The 16,669-nt window shown below is 39.7% G+C and overlaps 1 protein-coding gene across 2 annotated transcripts in view; it reads left to right on the top strand.

The window, feature by feature from the left end:
• The window catches only part of LOC128743257 (protein bunched, class 2/F/G isoform), a 315,245-nt gene that overhangs the window by 101,111 nt on the left and 197,465 nt on the right, over window positions 1-16,669 (top strand). Inside the window, exon 3 of one of the 2 annotated variants that reach the window (XM_053839802.1) lies at window positions 11,570-12,283. The exons of the other annotated variant lie outside the window; for it this stretch is intronic. Within the exon in view, the coding sequence (XP_053695777.1) occupies window positions 11,570-12,283 (714 nt within the window). The remainder of the gene's footprint in view (window positions 1-11,569; window positions 12,284-16,669) is intronic. 2 annotated transcript variants of the gene reach the window in all.

Here is a 16,669-nt window from a genome sequence, read left to right as displayed (position 1 = left end):
CACAAACAGGTTCTAGATCTATTGTTTACATTGAAGGATTGAAGACTATATGTTATGTTTGTGAATAGGATCGAATGGTGGTCGCTCTATCAGAGTAATATTGTGCATAAACAAATGTGAATCATCTGATCTCAGCCAATAAGCATCATCGGTTAGGGCATCAACATCTGGTGGGGTGACTTGGTTTCTTTTTCATAAGCGACAAAAATAAAAAATGAGCTCACAATAATGGATCCGCATAAAGCTTGAGGTAAGCTAAAAGTGCGTGTAAATATTTGTGTTTACGCTCAGGGCCAACGGAAAATAAAGCTTCTCGTTTACTCTGTTTGTTTTGGATGGGTTCGAAAACGGATATTTCCTGATAAGCATAATGCGTTTATCTAGTTGGAAATCATGGAGGATCTATGATAAAAAAATTAGTTTCGCCCTCTCGAACAAACTGCACATTTAAAAGATTGGTTATTTACCGATTCATTGGCCCATTTATTTTCACTTCGGATCAGAGCAATTTGTTGTCCACAATCCTGCCCGACACATGAAAATTACAGCGTTGGTCTGTGCAAACATGTAAATTTTTGAAAAATCCGCGATGCAACTACTGGCTTAATCCGAAAATGTGTCTTAAAAACATAGTAGGGTGGGGAGGCATTCAGACGCTGTTGGTCTTAAGCAACCCCCAGGCGGATAACTCTAGCAAACACACACACGTACGTTATCGTACTGGATGTGCTTGCTGGCTTTACCTACTATTTGGTTCGGATTCCAGCGGCACAGGTGTACGCGCTATCTGTTATGTAGTTTGTTGTTGTTATGCATTTCTAATGGGGGCGAAGCTGGAGCTCGGTAAGCGTGCTGGCTGGTGCAATGTTTGCCGACGGATTGAGCTTGGAGTTGCAACGTGACGAACCAGGCAAACACAAATTGTCCGTGCACAGATATGGTATGCATGGACGTGGCGACGTGGCGGCACAGTCCGAGACTCGAGATAACGTCTGTGATGACATAATTTGATTTGACAGTTTTACAAGCCAATTATTGGAATTTACTATATGTACGTACCTTTAGTATTAACCGAGTAGATGAAAGTGTTTTTAAATTTTGTTGCCAAAGCTACTGCTGGAACTGTTGTAGTTTTTTTCTTCAAGAGAAAGCTATCACCCACAGGCAAATGCAGAAAATTGTTAGCGGCTTAATAACGCGCCCGATATCTTCAAACAACACTGTACACTATTATTCAGTCTGGTCAGATTCTCAGTGCAGCAGTTTTCGTACATTATGTTCCACAGCACTTCACGATTGATAGCATCATATGCGGCCTTAAAATCGATGAATAAGTGGTGTATAGTGTTGATATTCATGACACTTTTAGAGGACAAAGTTTAGTCCCCTGCTGATAGACCGTTCACAGAACTAGCCTAATAGCTTGACACAAATCTACTTACTAGTGACGGTAGAAAAATAATCTGAATCATTTCATTTTAAATGTAGCATTACTTACTTACTCTACTTGCCGTCCTAAGACAGCCTGATGAACAAAATTTCTGCAATTCACTTGGTTGTGGGCTACTGCCCAGCTAACATTTTCGTACGTATATCAAAGTAAAAAATGAGAAATATCTACCGATATATGTCTTAAAAAATCGTACTGAATGCACGAAACCAGCATATGCGTACTATATTGGAGGCGATATACGTACTGCACATTATTCGTACAGAATTCACATTCATAAGTATTTGTATACGATGAGATCCGACTCAACATGATTATTTCCATAGCACTAAACAATTCTTTGATGAAAATCGTATGTAAATCAGTCATCATCATTTTGTACGATTGAATAAAACTAGCGTGCGATTTAATAAGCTTTGTGTACGATTTCGATTTTGTTTAGAGACATTTAAGATGATTTTCATATATTGATGTACGATTTATGGTTTGCTGGGTAGTCTACAATTCCTTGAACACTGTGTATTCTCCGCTAGGTCTCGCTCCACTTGGTCTTACCGTTGCGCCTCTGTTCGTCTTGTTCCTACCGGATTGAAAGCTAACACAATTTTTGCAAGGCATTCTTGCAACATGTCCTGCCCGTCGTATTCGTCTAGCTTTAGCCAGTTTTTGAATACTGGGAAGCGCTGTGCGAGTTTATGGTTCATTCTCCGCCTCCATACTCCGTTCTCTTCTAAGGGCTTGAAAAGGGGTCGCAAGTTGACGGTGACTGCGTGAATGGTTACGCATTCTGCAATCAACTTGCGCTTCAAGCACCATCGTTTGACTGATTTTTGAGTGCAGTCGATCTGCCACTTGCGAAGACTGCCGCCTATAATCTATGTGGCCTCTCTAGAGAAACCCGCAGCCGTTCTCCCGTTTTGTTTCTAAATCGGCTACCCACAGTAAAGGCACAGACAAACAGACATAACTCTTAGAAGAAAAATCAACAAAAATTATCGTACCTCACACTTAGCCTGAGCACTAGCACCATCTATGATCGACATTCCCAAATATCAAATAGAAACATGGGTATCCCTCGAAGTAGCAAATATTTTTTATGGGGAATTAGGGATCATTCAATAATGACGTCCACTGCTTATGGGGGGGAGGGGGGTGTCAATTTTGTGACAGAGGGGGGAGGGGGTCTAGGCAAAAAGAAAATTTATTCTCAGAAAAAGGCCATAAAAACTCATCGATTTATTTCGATTTTCGAACTTATCTTACTTCAGAAGATCGCAAGAGGACCCGACATCGTCGAAACAAATAAATGAAGCTGAATCTCTCCTACCTTCTCTTCACTCAAAAAGCGACCTGCTTCATTTGTGGAACAGAATCTTTCAAGCAAGCTTCAATTAAAGCTGGTAATTGTTTCAGTTGACGGCGCCGAAAGTCGGGCACGATTTGCCTATGTTACACTAGATTAATTATACTATGCGCTACATTAAAGGATATATGTAAATCATTTTCAGTTCATTTGCAATCCAAGTTTCTAGCGTTACGATGTAGTGAAACCTGCCTCGCCGATGCAAATTGAAGCTGTTTTAAAGCGGAGTGGTGCTCTTCAGTTGACACCAAAACTTCGTTTCTTCATTGATTTGTGACGATTTGCAATTGAAGGTTGTTAGAGCCTTTGTTCACAATTCATAAATCGTGCCCATAAAAATATTTTTTACTAATAAAATTACATACAGCAATTCGAAAAAAATCTGTAAAAGTCTACTCTCTGGGTGAAGAAAGTTAGCAAAACGTGTAATCTTTTTATAATTTCGTTAAAAAGTTAACTTTGAAATCAGTTTATCCGGAAAAATCAAGAAATTTAAATTTCTTTTTTTTCGAGAAAATACGCGACTGTTATATTCTATGATTTTTTAATCTTACACTACTTCTCAAAAGATTAAGTTATTTTTATAAACCAGTTTTTACGTTTAAAATGCTTTTTATTTTTATTTTAGGTTTGTGTGACATCCAAAGAGAGGGGGGGGGGTGGGGAAGTTGAGTTTTGTGACACAATCGGACAGAGGGGGGAGGGGGGGTCTAAAAGAGCAGAAATATGGTGGACGTCATATTTGAGTCGTCCCTTACCCTTCTTTCGTCAAAAAGCGCCACTTTAATCAAAACGGAGACATTCCCAACTAAGCCCAAATTTGAAATGACAGTTTAATCAGTACAGAAAACGAGTGTTATGTCTGTTTGTCTGTGATAAAGATTTGTCGCTCGAGGTCGGTCCGACGCAAGCAAAATATTCGTTTGTTATTCGTTGCAGTTATTCGCTGCTTCAAACGGTAAAAGTGACTTGATCTGAACAAAAATGTAAAAAAATATCAGAACACTTTCGTTCTGCTGTACAATCAGAGGTTAGCACCGTCCTTAACGGTTGTATTATGCATAGCGTTCGTATTCCACCACTAAACCGACGGAATGAATCTGAATGCGAGGTGGTGTGACTACGGTAGAAAAAAAAGAAGCGGTTCAAGCCCTGCTCCTGTACGCCGCTGAAGATCGTTCTTAGCACTCGTCTTTCGAAAATTTCGAACATTCCCAGGTCGTCCTCGAGCGTTGTCCACATTTCATATCTGTGGAGAACAACCGATCTAATGAGCGTCTTGTACAGAGTACACTTTGTACGGGGGCTTAGTCTGTTCGAACGCAATTCAGCCACCGCCACAAACGTTCTGCCGATAATAGCCTTCTCATCGGCAAAGCAGACGAATTAACTAGATTTGTTGGCACGGCAAGCATGAGGAATCCTCACCTCGACGATGCCCTGTGATTCGAATGAACTCGACAATCTACCCGAAATCCGAGCACGGTCCTGGGAACCATCTATCGTAGATTGAATCAGTTTGATAAGCTTCCTGAAGAATCCATTCTTGACCATGATTTCCCATAGCTCTTTTCGGTCGATGGTATCAAATGTAGCTTTGAAGTCAACGAACAAACGATGCGTAGGAATTCTATATTCACGGTCTTTTTGGAGGATCCGTTTATCCGTTAAATTTCCTCCAACTTTATTCCAACACGTTTCGACTCGCGGCACAATATCACTACATCACGGCGGCGTAGGGGAAAGTTAGTTTCCAATCCGGTTATAAATAGCTTCGTAGCTAGTAAATGTTGCTTCAATGGCCCTCATTTAATTTTTCGCTTTTCTGCCTCATGTCTTGTCCTATCCTGAAGATACTATAAAACATACATGTTTCATTGATATCTTCAGTTATTTTCTTTACATACTGGAAATACTGTCAGTATGTTGCATTCAAAATTCTAATCGTAAATACTTCCCCATGATAATTTAAGGAAAGAAGTAGGAGGAGAACTACTTTACATTCAGAGGTTTACTTTTATAGACAGTTGAAAGGTGCACACCATGGGCTATCCGCTATCACCATTTTTGTGCGAATTGTTTATGGCTAATCTTGAAAATATGCTGTAACTAAAACAGCTACTTCCGAAAAGATTGTGGCGATACGTCGAAGACGTGTGGATAAATGACTGGACACAATCTACGTTATCTTCTCTAATCTATTTATATAAGAGGCTTATGTCTGTACCGAAAACCAGGTCTCTGACAGGACGTCATAAGAGGCTTATCGGTAACTAAAAACAGGTCCCTGACAGGACGTCATGCTTTCGTAGCAATGGGTTGTATTCTCAGTCACCTCACTGGTCGACTGCTGGACTGCTCGATTGCTCAATTGGTTGATCAGATTGCTCGACTGGACTGGTCGGTTAGAATGCTCAATTTGATTGCTCAACTGGACTGCTTAACTGAACTGCTCGACTGAACTGTTCGATTCAACTGCTCGACTCAACTGCTTGATTGGACAGATCGACTTGATTGCTTGACTGAACAGCTCGATTTAACTGCTCGAGTGGACTACTCGACTTAACTACTCGATTCGACTGCTTGACACATTTGCTTGACGTACTACTCGACCCGACTGCTCGACTTAACTGTACGATTGAACTGCTCGACTGGACTGTTCGATTCGACTGCTCGACTTGACTTCTTGACTGGACAGCATGATTCTCTGCTCGACTTAACTGTTCGATTCGACGCTCGATTCAACTGCTTGACTCCATTGCTCGACTGGACTTCTCGACTCAACTGCTCGAATGTACTGCTTGACTCAACTACTCGATTGAACTATTCGAATCGGCTGCTCGACTCAATTGCTCAACCCGATTGCTCGATTCAACTGCTCGACTAGACTACTCGATTTGATTGCTCGACTTAACTCACACCTTGATTCAACAGCTCGACTAGATTACTCGACTTAGCCTCGCAACCCGACTGCTCGATTCAACTGCTCTGCTGGACTGCTTGATTGAACAGCTTGATTTAACTGCTCGACTAGATTGCTCGATTTGACTGCTCGACTCCTTGACTTCTGTTTGATTCGACAGCTCGACTTAACTGCTCGACTGGACTACTCGACTCGACTGCTCGACTCAGCTGCTCAACAGGACTACTCGACTTAACTGCTCGAACAAACTGTTCGACTGGGCAACTCGACTCAACTGCTCGACTCGTCTACTCGAATGAACTACTCGACTTAACTGCTTAACCCGACTGCTTGACTAAACCATTCGTTTCGACTACTCGACTCAAGTGGTCGACTAGACTACTCAGTTCAACTACTCGACTGGACTACTCGACTTAACTGCTCGATTAAGCTGCTCGACTGGACTGCTCGATTTAACTGCTCGACCGAAGTGCTTGACTGAACAGCTTGATTTAACTGCTCGACTCGCCTGCTCAACTCGATTGCTTGTCGCGATATCATATGGTCGGTGTTAAACCAGACCGGACCAAGTCTCGAAATTTTAAAAAATGAGTTAATGATAGAAAACGATCAACAATTTTCTAAGCAACATTTTACTCTAATCAGACTACACAGCCGGAGTTGGGAGATGATTTCGAATGCAGCAAACTTTGAATGCGTTTTTCTCGAAGTCAGAATTTTTCCACTCGGTTCTGTCTGACTTAACACCGACCATATGAATCGGTTTGCGTCAGACAATAGACGGTTCAGAGCCACTCACACAAAAGAGCCATATTACCCGCCTATAGAATCAGCACAGTGGAGATAATGTTTTTATTCAGTTAAATAAAATCCAATACGACCATAAAAACTATTTGTTTCAGTTTCCGGCTATGACTCTTTTATGTACAACATCTTAGAGTTATATTACGCAAGATTAGAATTCAAAGAACCAATACAAAGATTAAACATCTTCGCAAACACTGGCCAGTGGAATGTATCCGCAGTTTTCTGAATTCTGAACAGACAGTTATGTTTTCCGGATCGTTAGATTCGGACTCAACTAGTGGTTTTATAAAATTGCACACTTACTAGCAGTCAAGAAAATAAAGTTTATAGGCACAGAATAGAAGTGAAAGTTAAATTCCATGTATTGTATGTACATAATATCTGCTAACAGATACTAGCGAAACTGGCGGTAGAAGGTGCCTTTTTCCACAAAAATACACGAAGGCATATAGCAGCGAAAGAGAACGAACGTTGTATTCATATAGCTGTTATTCCTTTCTATGTGAAAATCTTCCAAAACAACGACACAAAGTCAAAACAAACTGATTTCTGTTTTTTAATCGTCGCATTATTCGAATTGCCACTTTTGTTCTGTGAAATAGACTCACCGAAATTGATATGCAATTGCTTACAATGTTATTTAACTGGCCGAACTATTTCCATAAATATTCCATATCCTAACTTTCTCACATACGCGTTCTCGTGCTAACGAACACACGGGCATGAGCATCTCTCTCAGTCTCCCTTTCTTATTTTCCCATGCCCTACAACGAGTTTTTGCAAGTGTGTAATTATTTATCAGCCACGGTCGTCGCTCTCGCTTCCCGTTGCAAGTCGAGTAGTTGAAACCGAACGCTCACAAGGGCTCGAACTTTTACCCGTATGTAAAACGAGGGCGTAAGATAAAGAAGAAAGGAAGAAGAAGTAATCTTCAGCCATACATCCTAGTGACTAGGGGCTGTTGAGAGCTCACGAACTGTTGGTTTCATGAGCGGGTTGCTCAGAACGAGGCTGTGCGCTCACGAGTGTGTCGGTAGCAGAATATATGTTGTATGCTTGCCTCAGTAGAGCATACATATGCAGCCTCTCAAAGGAGTATTCTAGGACCATTCATGTTTGGTGCGGTTTGTGAACGGTATTGGTGAACGGTATCTGACCACCAGAAATAGTTATTTACTGACGAAATAGTGATTTTCGAAGCAAAAAATATCTGGATCGTTCCTTCCATCGCACGAAAAAATAAAGGCAGTATTACCGTTCCCTTGATAAACGTGTCGATAGGTGGAATTGCCTTTCTGAGCGTCAGTTATTAACACAACATGGTCCCGACAAAAAATAAGCAAAAACTCAAACCGGTGAAAGTGACAAACACGCTTACCTTCCGATTCGCGCACTTTAATTTCACTAAAGAGCAACTATTATAAGCATTTTATTGAAATTATGCTGTTGACTTCACTTCTTACATTCGTCGTACCGTCATCCGGGGTGAGATTGTGCCAAAAAAGCATATGTTTTTGTTCATTAGCTCAGTATACACACAATTTAGGAACTAAGTGGATTTCAAACCAGTCAATATATTGTAAATTGTTCAATTAACAACTACCGTAGAGATGGTTTAGTTACAACGAAACCTAATTTTACTGGAAGTGCATGAACTTTGGCACAATCTCACCCCTTCTAGGGGGTGACATTGTACCAAAAACATAAAGCTAAGGTAAATACCTAAACGGCGATCGTTAGCATGTTTATAAACAATACATCCAATATCAGGATAAAGTAGTTCATATGGGGCCATCTATGAACTAAGTGGACTATTAGGGGAAGGGGGTCGTCCAAAAACGACGCATCATACAAAAAGTGTGAACGCAAATAACCCGTTTTGAAATAACTAAAAATGAGTTCGTAGTCAATGGACAGCCTTTATGTAGCCATTAGCGTTTCTAGGATTAACAAGGGAGAGATATATGGAGGGCGTATATCCTAAGGGGTCATTTAACAAAAGTAACCATTACTTCGTTCGAGAACCCGCGGCCGCAGAACATGTGGCCCATCCCACCGCCCTCCCCCTCCAAAAAACTGGCAGTTTATACACTGTATAATATATTCGACTTATATTAAAGTGTTTATTCAAAGCATCTGAAATTTCCAGAGAAAAAGTAAAAATTAGTTTAAATTATTTAGCAGACCTATGATGCTGTTGTCTCCAAAAGGGATGATGCAATATAATCTGTCAAAATATTGTGCTCAATAGCAAAGAATGTGAGTGTACTGGTGTATTTTTGTTGTGTATGTGAAATCCACAAATTGGATCAATCATTATGGCATGGCACAATCTCACCCCCGTGAAGCTCGAAAAGTACAAAGTTTCGAAAAATATTATTGTCATAATCAAAACTTATCCAACGCATAATAATCTTTCAATACATTGTAAATAATTAGTTTATATTCCTTCAAAATAGCAAGTTGATGCGATTTCTTGTTTGGGTTGGTTGATTCGGGACATTTTTTACAAGCGTTATTTCCGAGTATTTTTGATCGCGAATTTTGAAACCCTCTTTAGGCTAAATAGTTTGCTAATATTATCTGTGTTCCATCCTAAGCTATGAATAAATATGTTATGTTCATGATCATTTTGAATGTAAGTCACCAGTTTCTACAGATATAATAAATTTTCACAAATAAAAATTTTTGGTTTTTGGCACAATCTCACCCCCGTGGCACAATCTCACCCCGGATGGCGGTACCCTTTTAAAATCCGTCCATTAATATTTTCCATCGTCCGACCCAAAAATCACAACAAAACTAGCGCACATATATGTGTAGGATGGCACGACAAATATCATTTTGCAAAGATTTCTGCTGATCATGCAATTTTCCCGGCTGCAAAATAACGACAATGTGGTGTTGTGTGAGTTAGTTTCATTTGTATGACGGAAATTGAAACGATTAGTTGACTTTTTTTTGTCGCACGAAAAAGGGAGGAAATTTGGCGACTAGGAATTCTCTAATGTAAAAAAGCATTTCAATAGATCTTCACTTTTATTAATCGCTTATGATAGCCAACAAACTAAGATATTAAGGAATCACTAATTTTACATTGTGTGTCAAAACAAACGCTGATGTTTTCAATAATTAGTATTGGATAGAACGGGAATAGGCAATTACGATGAAGCGGCAATAGAGCCTATTCAATAGCATGATGCCTTCAACCATAATTGGTGACGATCTAATCATCTTTGCTGTTAAACTGTGTTAACCATTGTTGTGATAAATTTGTAATTTTTAAACCTGTAGATAAAAATTGAAAAAAATTCGACTGAAACTAGCTATGAGTGTTATGTTTACGTGGGCAGAGTTTCAACGCGATCTGCTATATGACTATCGAGATGGCATTGGATCTAGAGCAGATCTGTGCGCCGTCGTAGAAAATTCGAGTGCGTTCAACAGCTGGATCGGGAAACACCTAGGAATCCATCATTAAACGGTGGCCCGGGAGCTGAAATCAATCAAGGAGATCAACACGACTCAGCGGCAGGAAACCGAAGGCAGCTGACTTGTCTGTCCTGGAATCTGTTCAAGTATCGGCAGAAACTTTCGATTTGCGATGTAGCGAAAAAGACGGGGTTTCCATCAAGTTTGTCCAAAACACGGTGAAATGGGTCGGCCTCCACGTCTTTAAGATTTGGAAGGTATTGTACGACGAGACTTACATTAAGACGAACACAACGCAGTTGCCGGCACAGGAGTTTTACCTTACCTACCACATCACGGTTGGCCCTTCCTGGGGAAATACGGAAGACGATGGACAAATTCGCTAAAAAGTTCTTGGTTAGGCAGGCCATCTGTGGCTGCGGCAAGATAAGCACACCGCACATCATGACGAGTGCCTTCTGCCCTTCCTGCGGTTTCACGGAGGCACTGCTTTAGCCGGATTTGACATCCTGGCATATCAAATAATTTTTTTATGAAATAAATTTTTACACCAAAGTAAGATAAATAAAATCTAAAGTGATAACGGGATGCACTATACCACTTTTTATACTCCCGCAAATGGAAACCAAAAAAATATTCATTTATTTTACCAATGGAAACAGAGACTGTATACTTGATACACATGTTCAAAATATTTCTACCACTCGGGCATTGCAATCAAACAAAGCCACATTTGTGCAGTACTACATATCTCACACAGCATGCTTCTAAACAAAATTCAAACAAGTACAATAATCCAAACATCAACCACACATTTTATCATCAACTCAAACTCATAATCATCCCACCGATTCTGCCGCTACTTACCTACTGCTATCGATGCCACTGACACCGAAGTTCAACGGGGCGCTTACACTCCACCTTCTTATCCTTCGAAACAAGATGGTATAATATTTTGATGTTAGTTTTCGTTTTTTTACTAGCTTTTGTTTTTCATTTAATTTTCTGTTCCGTTCTGTTCGTCCCAGTATCGTTTGCTTCGCTTTTACAGTTGTTTGCTTGTTAGTCTAAAGCAGAGGCTAAAAGCCATTATCCGGTTTAACTCTAATGTAGCTTAAATCTCGATTGTTTACAACCATAACCTTCAGCCAATAGGTGCTCATTTTGAGTGAAGAATCTTGTGCAGGTTGTTACACTGCTGCCAAATATAGAGGAGCCATTTTCGGCAGACGTGAGATTTAGCATGCAATTAGGATTAAGTGGCAAAAAATATAGGCTGGCTGCAAGACTACATGTAATTCAGACCCGGTGAAAGTTACTTACAAGTAAAATATGACTTCCAAGCTATAAACGAGATAATGGTTGAGGGAACAGAGCGCATAAGAAAAAAAACGAAACACGTGTCGTGTCCCAGGTGAGAGGGCGGAGAAGGCAGATTGGCTTCGTTTCATTCTGTTAACGTTCGACGTATGTTTTCTACTTTCTGTTGTTTTTCGTTAACCCAATGTTCGAAATAGCTTTAGCCAACCGATTGAACTAAGTACGAATCCGTTGAGATTGATTGTTCAATTTTTAACCCCTTTCTATTGTCCAGCTTCAATCGGATGTGGCCGGTAATGGCTGACGGGGCTGGACTGGACGTCCCCGACTATGGCCGCAACGAACCGATGAAGGTTTCACTACCCGATTCGTCAACTAGTTGTCTTCAGCAGGACCTGCTACAAAACCCGTTTGAGCGGACTAGACCCTACAACAGTAGTAATAGTAGCAATAGTGTTAGTTATAAAAACAACATATATACAGACATTGCGCTGGGCAAATCCATTCGAAGTTTGATGCGCCCTTCGTCAATGGGAAACTCCCGGGGCCTGCCGACGAACCCTTTCTCGCCCGCAGCAGATCTGCAGGCGGATCCTTTCTGCAGGTCTGCTTGTAACATAGTGAATGACAACAATGGCGGCAATAGCGTTACCAAATGCACTGTACAATATCCGCACAAATGTGTTCAAGATTTGATCCGCGAGGAACTGGGAGCGGGAAGTTTGGTACGCGGTTCCACCGGAAGTCTCAGCAATACCGGCAGTTTGGTCAACATACACATCGAATCGGAACTGCCGCATCACTACCACGGCTACCAGTCACATCCGGGCTCGGGACGGTCTAGTCCGGCCTCGCAGATGTTCCACTACGAATCACCGCCGAAGCACCTGAGTGCGATTGGCCACTCAATTAGCATACCGTGCAGCGCCCGAGTCAGTCGAGCTCCGTCCCCGTCGTTCCTGCCAGCGGCCGGAGGCGAGCACTCAAGGTTGGAATCCGAAGCTTTTCTATTATGTTTTTTTGTTTTTTGTGATTTTCAGCATATTTTCCGATGAAATAATTCAACCAGTTTGTTATTTTGTTTTTGTTTTTCTAAACCAAAATTGTTGCCCTGAGAGTTTTTGGTTGCTGTTATCGTTTGGTTCTACTGAACCTGAGAGCAGATGCTGAGTGAGATTTCGTTCTGAGCTTGAGTCCTAACCAGTTCTCTAACCTGAGTTTCCTTATGTTTACAGGACATCGATAAACAATTAGCATTTGAGTTCGAAATCCCGTAAAGTTATTAACATTAAGATTATAGTGTGTTATTTACACGTAAATAGGATAGAGAAACGAATAGCCTCACAACAGTAGATTAGAGTAAAGTTAATAAATAGATTTGGAGTGGAACTGCAGTTTTTTGAATTTCATTTTATCATTGTTCTGACGAGAAACATCTAGAACATCTAGAAACAAATATTCACGAAGCAGCTTTGCGTACTCTATTTATTCTAAATTTATTTCACTGTCGATGATACCTTGAAAATTTGACCAACCGGAAGCTACCTAATTTTCATTCAAATAAAATAAATATAAAATATAAAATAATTCAAGTGTGAGGTAACAAACATGTTTAGAAATCTAAGTATTAGAAAAAAAATGAGTTAGAGATGAAATTTCACATATTATTTTGAAATATTGTGAAAAAGAAAACACCAATAAAAAAATCTGGAACGATCTGGGTCTAAAACTATTATTAAGTGATAGTCTTTCAGTGGACGTAAATATATTTCTTTAGAAAATTTTTCATCGCTAGGTTATCGTAGGTTATCGTAGACCGAGGAAGCTTGCGGCGGTTTAAGTCCCCAAGTCTTATCAAACTCTGGGCTGTAAGCCCAGATGGTTGCAAACCTCACTAATTTCTTGAATTCGGCAATCTCTCATGGTCTTCTGTGACATGCACAAAAATATCTGCGAGTTAGCCAACTTTCATGCAGCTCAGATCGGGATTTTCAGTACTCTTGGTCGTCTAGAATATCATGAAACCATAGTATACAAATTGAGCTGTCCGAGTCAACCAGAGGTTGAGACCTCGATCTTCTACAGCCTGAAAAAAATCTTCATGAAATTCCAACTGATCAATCAAGTCGCATACAAACGCCGGTATGTCATTTCGACGTCTGTGTTTGAAAAGATTTTTTATAACGATTGTCTTAACCCAGGTAGTGGGAAGTGGTAAAAGAAAGTAACAAAATTAAAGATGTAAATAACATCCTTAGGGTAGAACCAGACGTGAAGGTGAAAGTTTATTTAAACGGTAGCCACTTGAAGCACGCTTATTAGATTGTATTATGTTGTATTTTAATTCAATTCGAGAACTGATCCCCGATCCGGAACATTTCCGGGCGTGTTCAGATGTGGCCGATGATGTCTTTAATATTTTATTCGACTACCAATGGTCTAGTTTTGTAATTTCGAGTACTTGGTGGTGTCGCATGACGGGTTTGTTATGATTCAAGATGCTTCTATGTTCAAGTTTCATATATTCTGGACCTTGTTCCGGACATATCTTCGGAACCGCAGATCCAATCCAAATTCTGTTCAATAGCATTCTTCTAGGACACAAAACTTTCCGTTTGTTAGTTATTGCAGTCAAATCGGTCCAGGTATTTCCAAAAAGTAGATGTTTATTGTTATATTTTCACTACTGAGACTGTTCCCGAGCAGGAGCGAAGAGCAAAATAATACAAAAACAATATCAAACTGTATTATAATGGTATATTTTGTTATTGAATGGATATGGAGATACATTGATAACACATTTTGTTATTGATTAGATATTGAAAACAGTGGTTGTAAGATGAGTATAATAACTGATTTTGTTATCATATCTTATTTTGGCCTTAAAATGACAGTCGATATATTTCATACAATTTTTTTTATTGAATAAAGAAATTTTAGATTATAAATATTTTATAAAAGGATTTATTAATATCTCATATACTACTGGATTTGTTAGTCAATACCTTAATAATACTAAAATATGTTATTCTAAACTCTGAATACAGTCATATTATTGCTTTGTTATTCAAATAACACAAGTAGTTATTCTTTTAGCCTTAAAGGAGTAAAATTTTGATATTATTTTTTGTTATTTTACCAACTATGTCAGCCAAAACAAGACCAAATTTTGATATGAGTTATTCGATTTCCAATAACACATTTTGATATTATTTTGCTATTCGCTCCTGCTCGGGTTATGTGTTTGTTTGTAACTTGTGACTGACATAGTTTGATATTTTTTTCCAAATTTTGGGAACAAACATAACATCACTGTTTGAAATACTAAAAGCATAAATAATTTAAAGATGATTCCCAGGTTTATCTCAAAAGTGGTGAAAATCACATGGGACTGTTATGCATTTAAGAAACTGTTTAGAGAACAAAATCTTGTGATCAACGCTAAAGATTCACTGTTTGTCATGATCTGTACGGATCGTGATCTGTGCGTGTGGCGATAACTCATAGATTTTATCAAAATCACTGATCTTCCATCCCTGTCCTGCACGGATTTGAGATAGTAACTTTGCTTACGGGGCCGGTGAAGCCCAAACCAATTTCTAAACCTTTTTTATAGTATAACAAAGGTAAAAATGTATGAGGATCTCAAATTCTGCTGGTTCGACTCTTAATTTTTTTTAACTTTTGTATGCAATACGTCGTATACGTATGTAACATTTCATTTACCTTAGTGAATCACATTTGGTGTCATAAAATAAAGGAAGTCATACACTGGCTAGCGGTAGCTCCGCCCCAAAACTTGGTGACGTACCTCTTGTTTATCTCATCACAGTACTTGACGGATGGAAATAGAATCTTCACTTGTTTGTTTTTGAATCATTGTTGCGAAGCCCGCACTCCTGTGGTCTAATTTTCTCGCACACGCGTACTCATTCTAACGCACACGCCGGCAAATCATCCCGTTCGGACTCTCGCTCCTATTTATTTGTGCACTGCGACAAGTATTTGCGGGTGTGTATTGACCTCACAGCTACGGTCGTCGCACTCGTTCGTCATTGCAGCCCGAACAGCTGATACCGATTACTCACATGAGCTCGCACTCCCGCCCGTGAGTAGAATCGAGGGCGAAGATGAAGAAGAAAAGAAATGCTCAAATAGCAAAATCTGTATACCAGTGCGCCACTAACCCTCACGGCCAGATGATTTCTGATGAGTTATTTGACTCGTGAGTAAGCTATGTAGAAAGACGATATAAGATTGTGCTTACGCAACTGTGTTGGTAGTCGAATATCTGCATACAGCAACGGCGGCTGTTTGTTTTACGCTTGCGTGAGCGGTGTAACCATTAAATGCTATGCTTCTCAAACTCCCGCGTGAGAGTAAGCATCGTTGACTTCTCGCTCGATTTGCAACAGTGTTTTGAATTCTATCATTTTACTAATCGCGTGACACCACTTTCGCTGCGTTTAACATTGCCTGGAATTGACACAGCGCAGCTCTTTCTCAAATCGGCAGTCCACGTCGTAACTGGTTTTCGTAGTCTTACGTCAACCATGCAAATATATCTACACATAATTAATAGTTTTTGACTATTAGCTTTTTAAATGTAGTGGTTTGAAATTACATGCCGGTAAAAATATAAAATTATTTTGCACTATTTTTGGCTTAGTAATGATTTATGTGGAATAGCTAAAAATTAAGTGTTGTCATAGTTTATTTATTTATTTACTAGCTGACCCGACAAACTTCGTATTGCCACAAATTAACCTGTGTTGTACATAAATCATGAATCTCGGATGATCTTTGTCACAATCTCGAGTTTTGCAAGCCCCCCAGTGGGCGGCGCTTCCGACGGCGGGTTACCGGCAACACTCGCGATCGTCTCGTCCTGAATGATCTAGTGTTACTATAGATAGTTTTTGTGATCTTGTATTGACTAATGTTTTATGGAAGAGTCTCGAATTTCTCGAGTTCGATTAGTTTTTGAGTTTTGCAAAAATTTCTGTTTTATTTGTATGAGAGTCCATATCCCCCTACCACAGGGGTGAGAGGTCTCTAACTATCGTAAAATAAATTCAAGACTCCAAAATCTCCCACATGCCAAATTTGGTTCCATTTGCTTGATTAGTTCTCAAGTTATAAGGAAATTTAAATTTCATTTGTATGGGAGCTCCCCTCTTAAAAGGGGAAGGGGTCGTAATTCACCATAGAAAAAAATTCTGCCATCTAAAACTCCCACATGCCAAATTTGGTTCCATTTGATTGATTAGTTCTCGAGATAAGAGGAAATTTGCATTTCATTTGTATGAAAGCCCACCCTCTTAAAGGGGAGATGGGCCATAACTCGCTTTCTAAAGAAGAGAGGGGTCTCAAT

This window comes from Sabethes cyaneus, chromosome 3, assembly GCF_943734655.1.
Source record: "Sabethes cyaneus chromosome 3, idSabCyanKW18_F2, whole genome shotgun sequence".
Classification (NCBI taxonomy): Eukaryota; Metazoa; Arthropoda; class Insecta; order Diptera; family Culicidae; genus Sabethes; species Sabethes cyaneus.
This window is presented reverse-complemented; position numbering and strand designations above follow the sequence as displayed.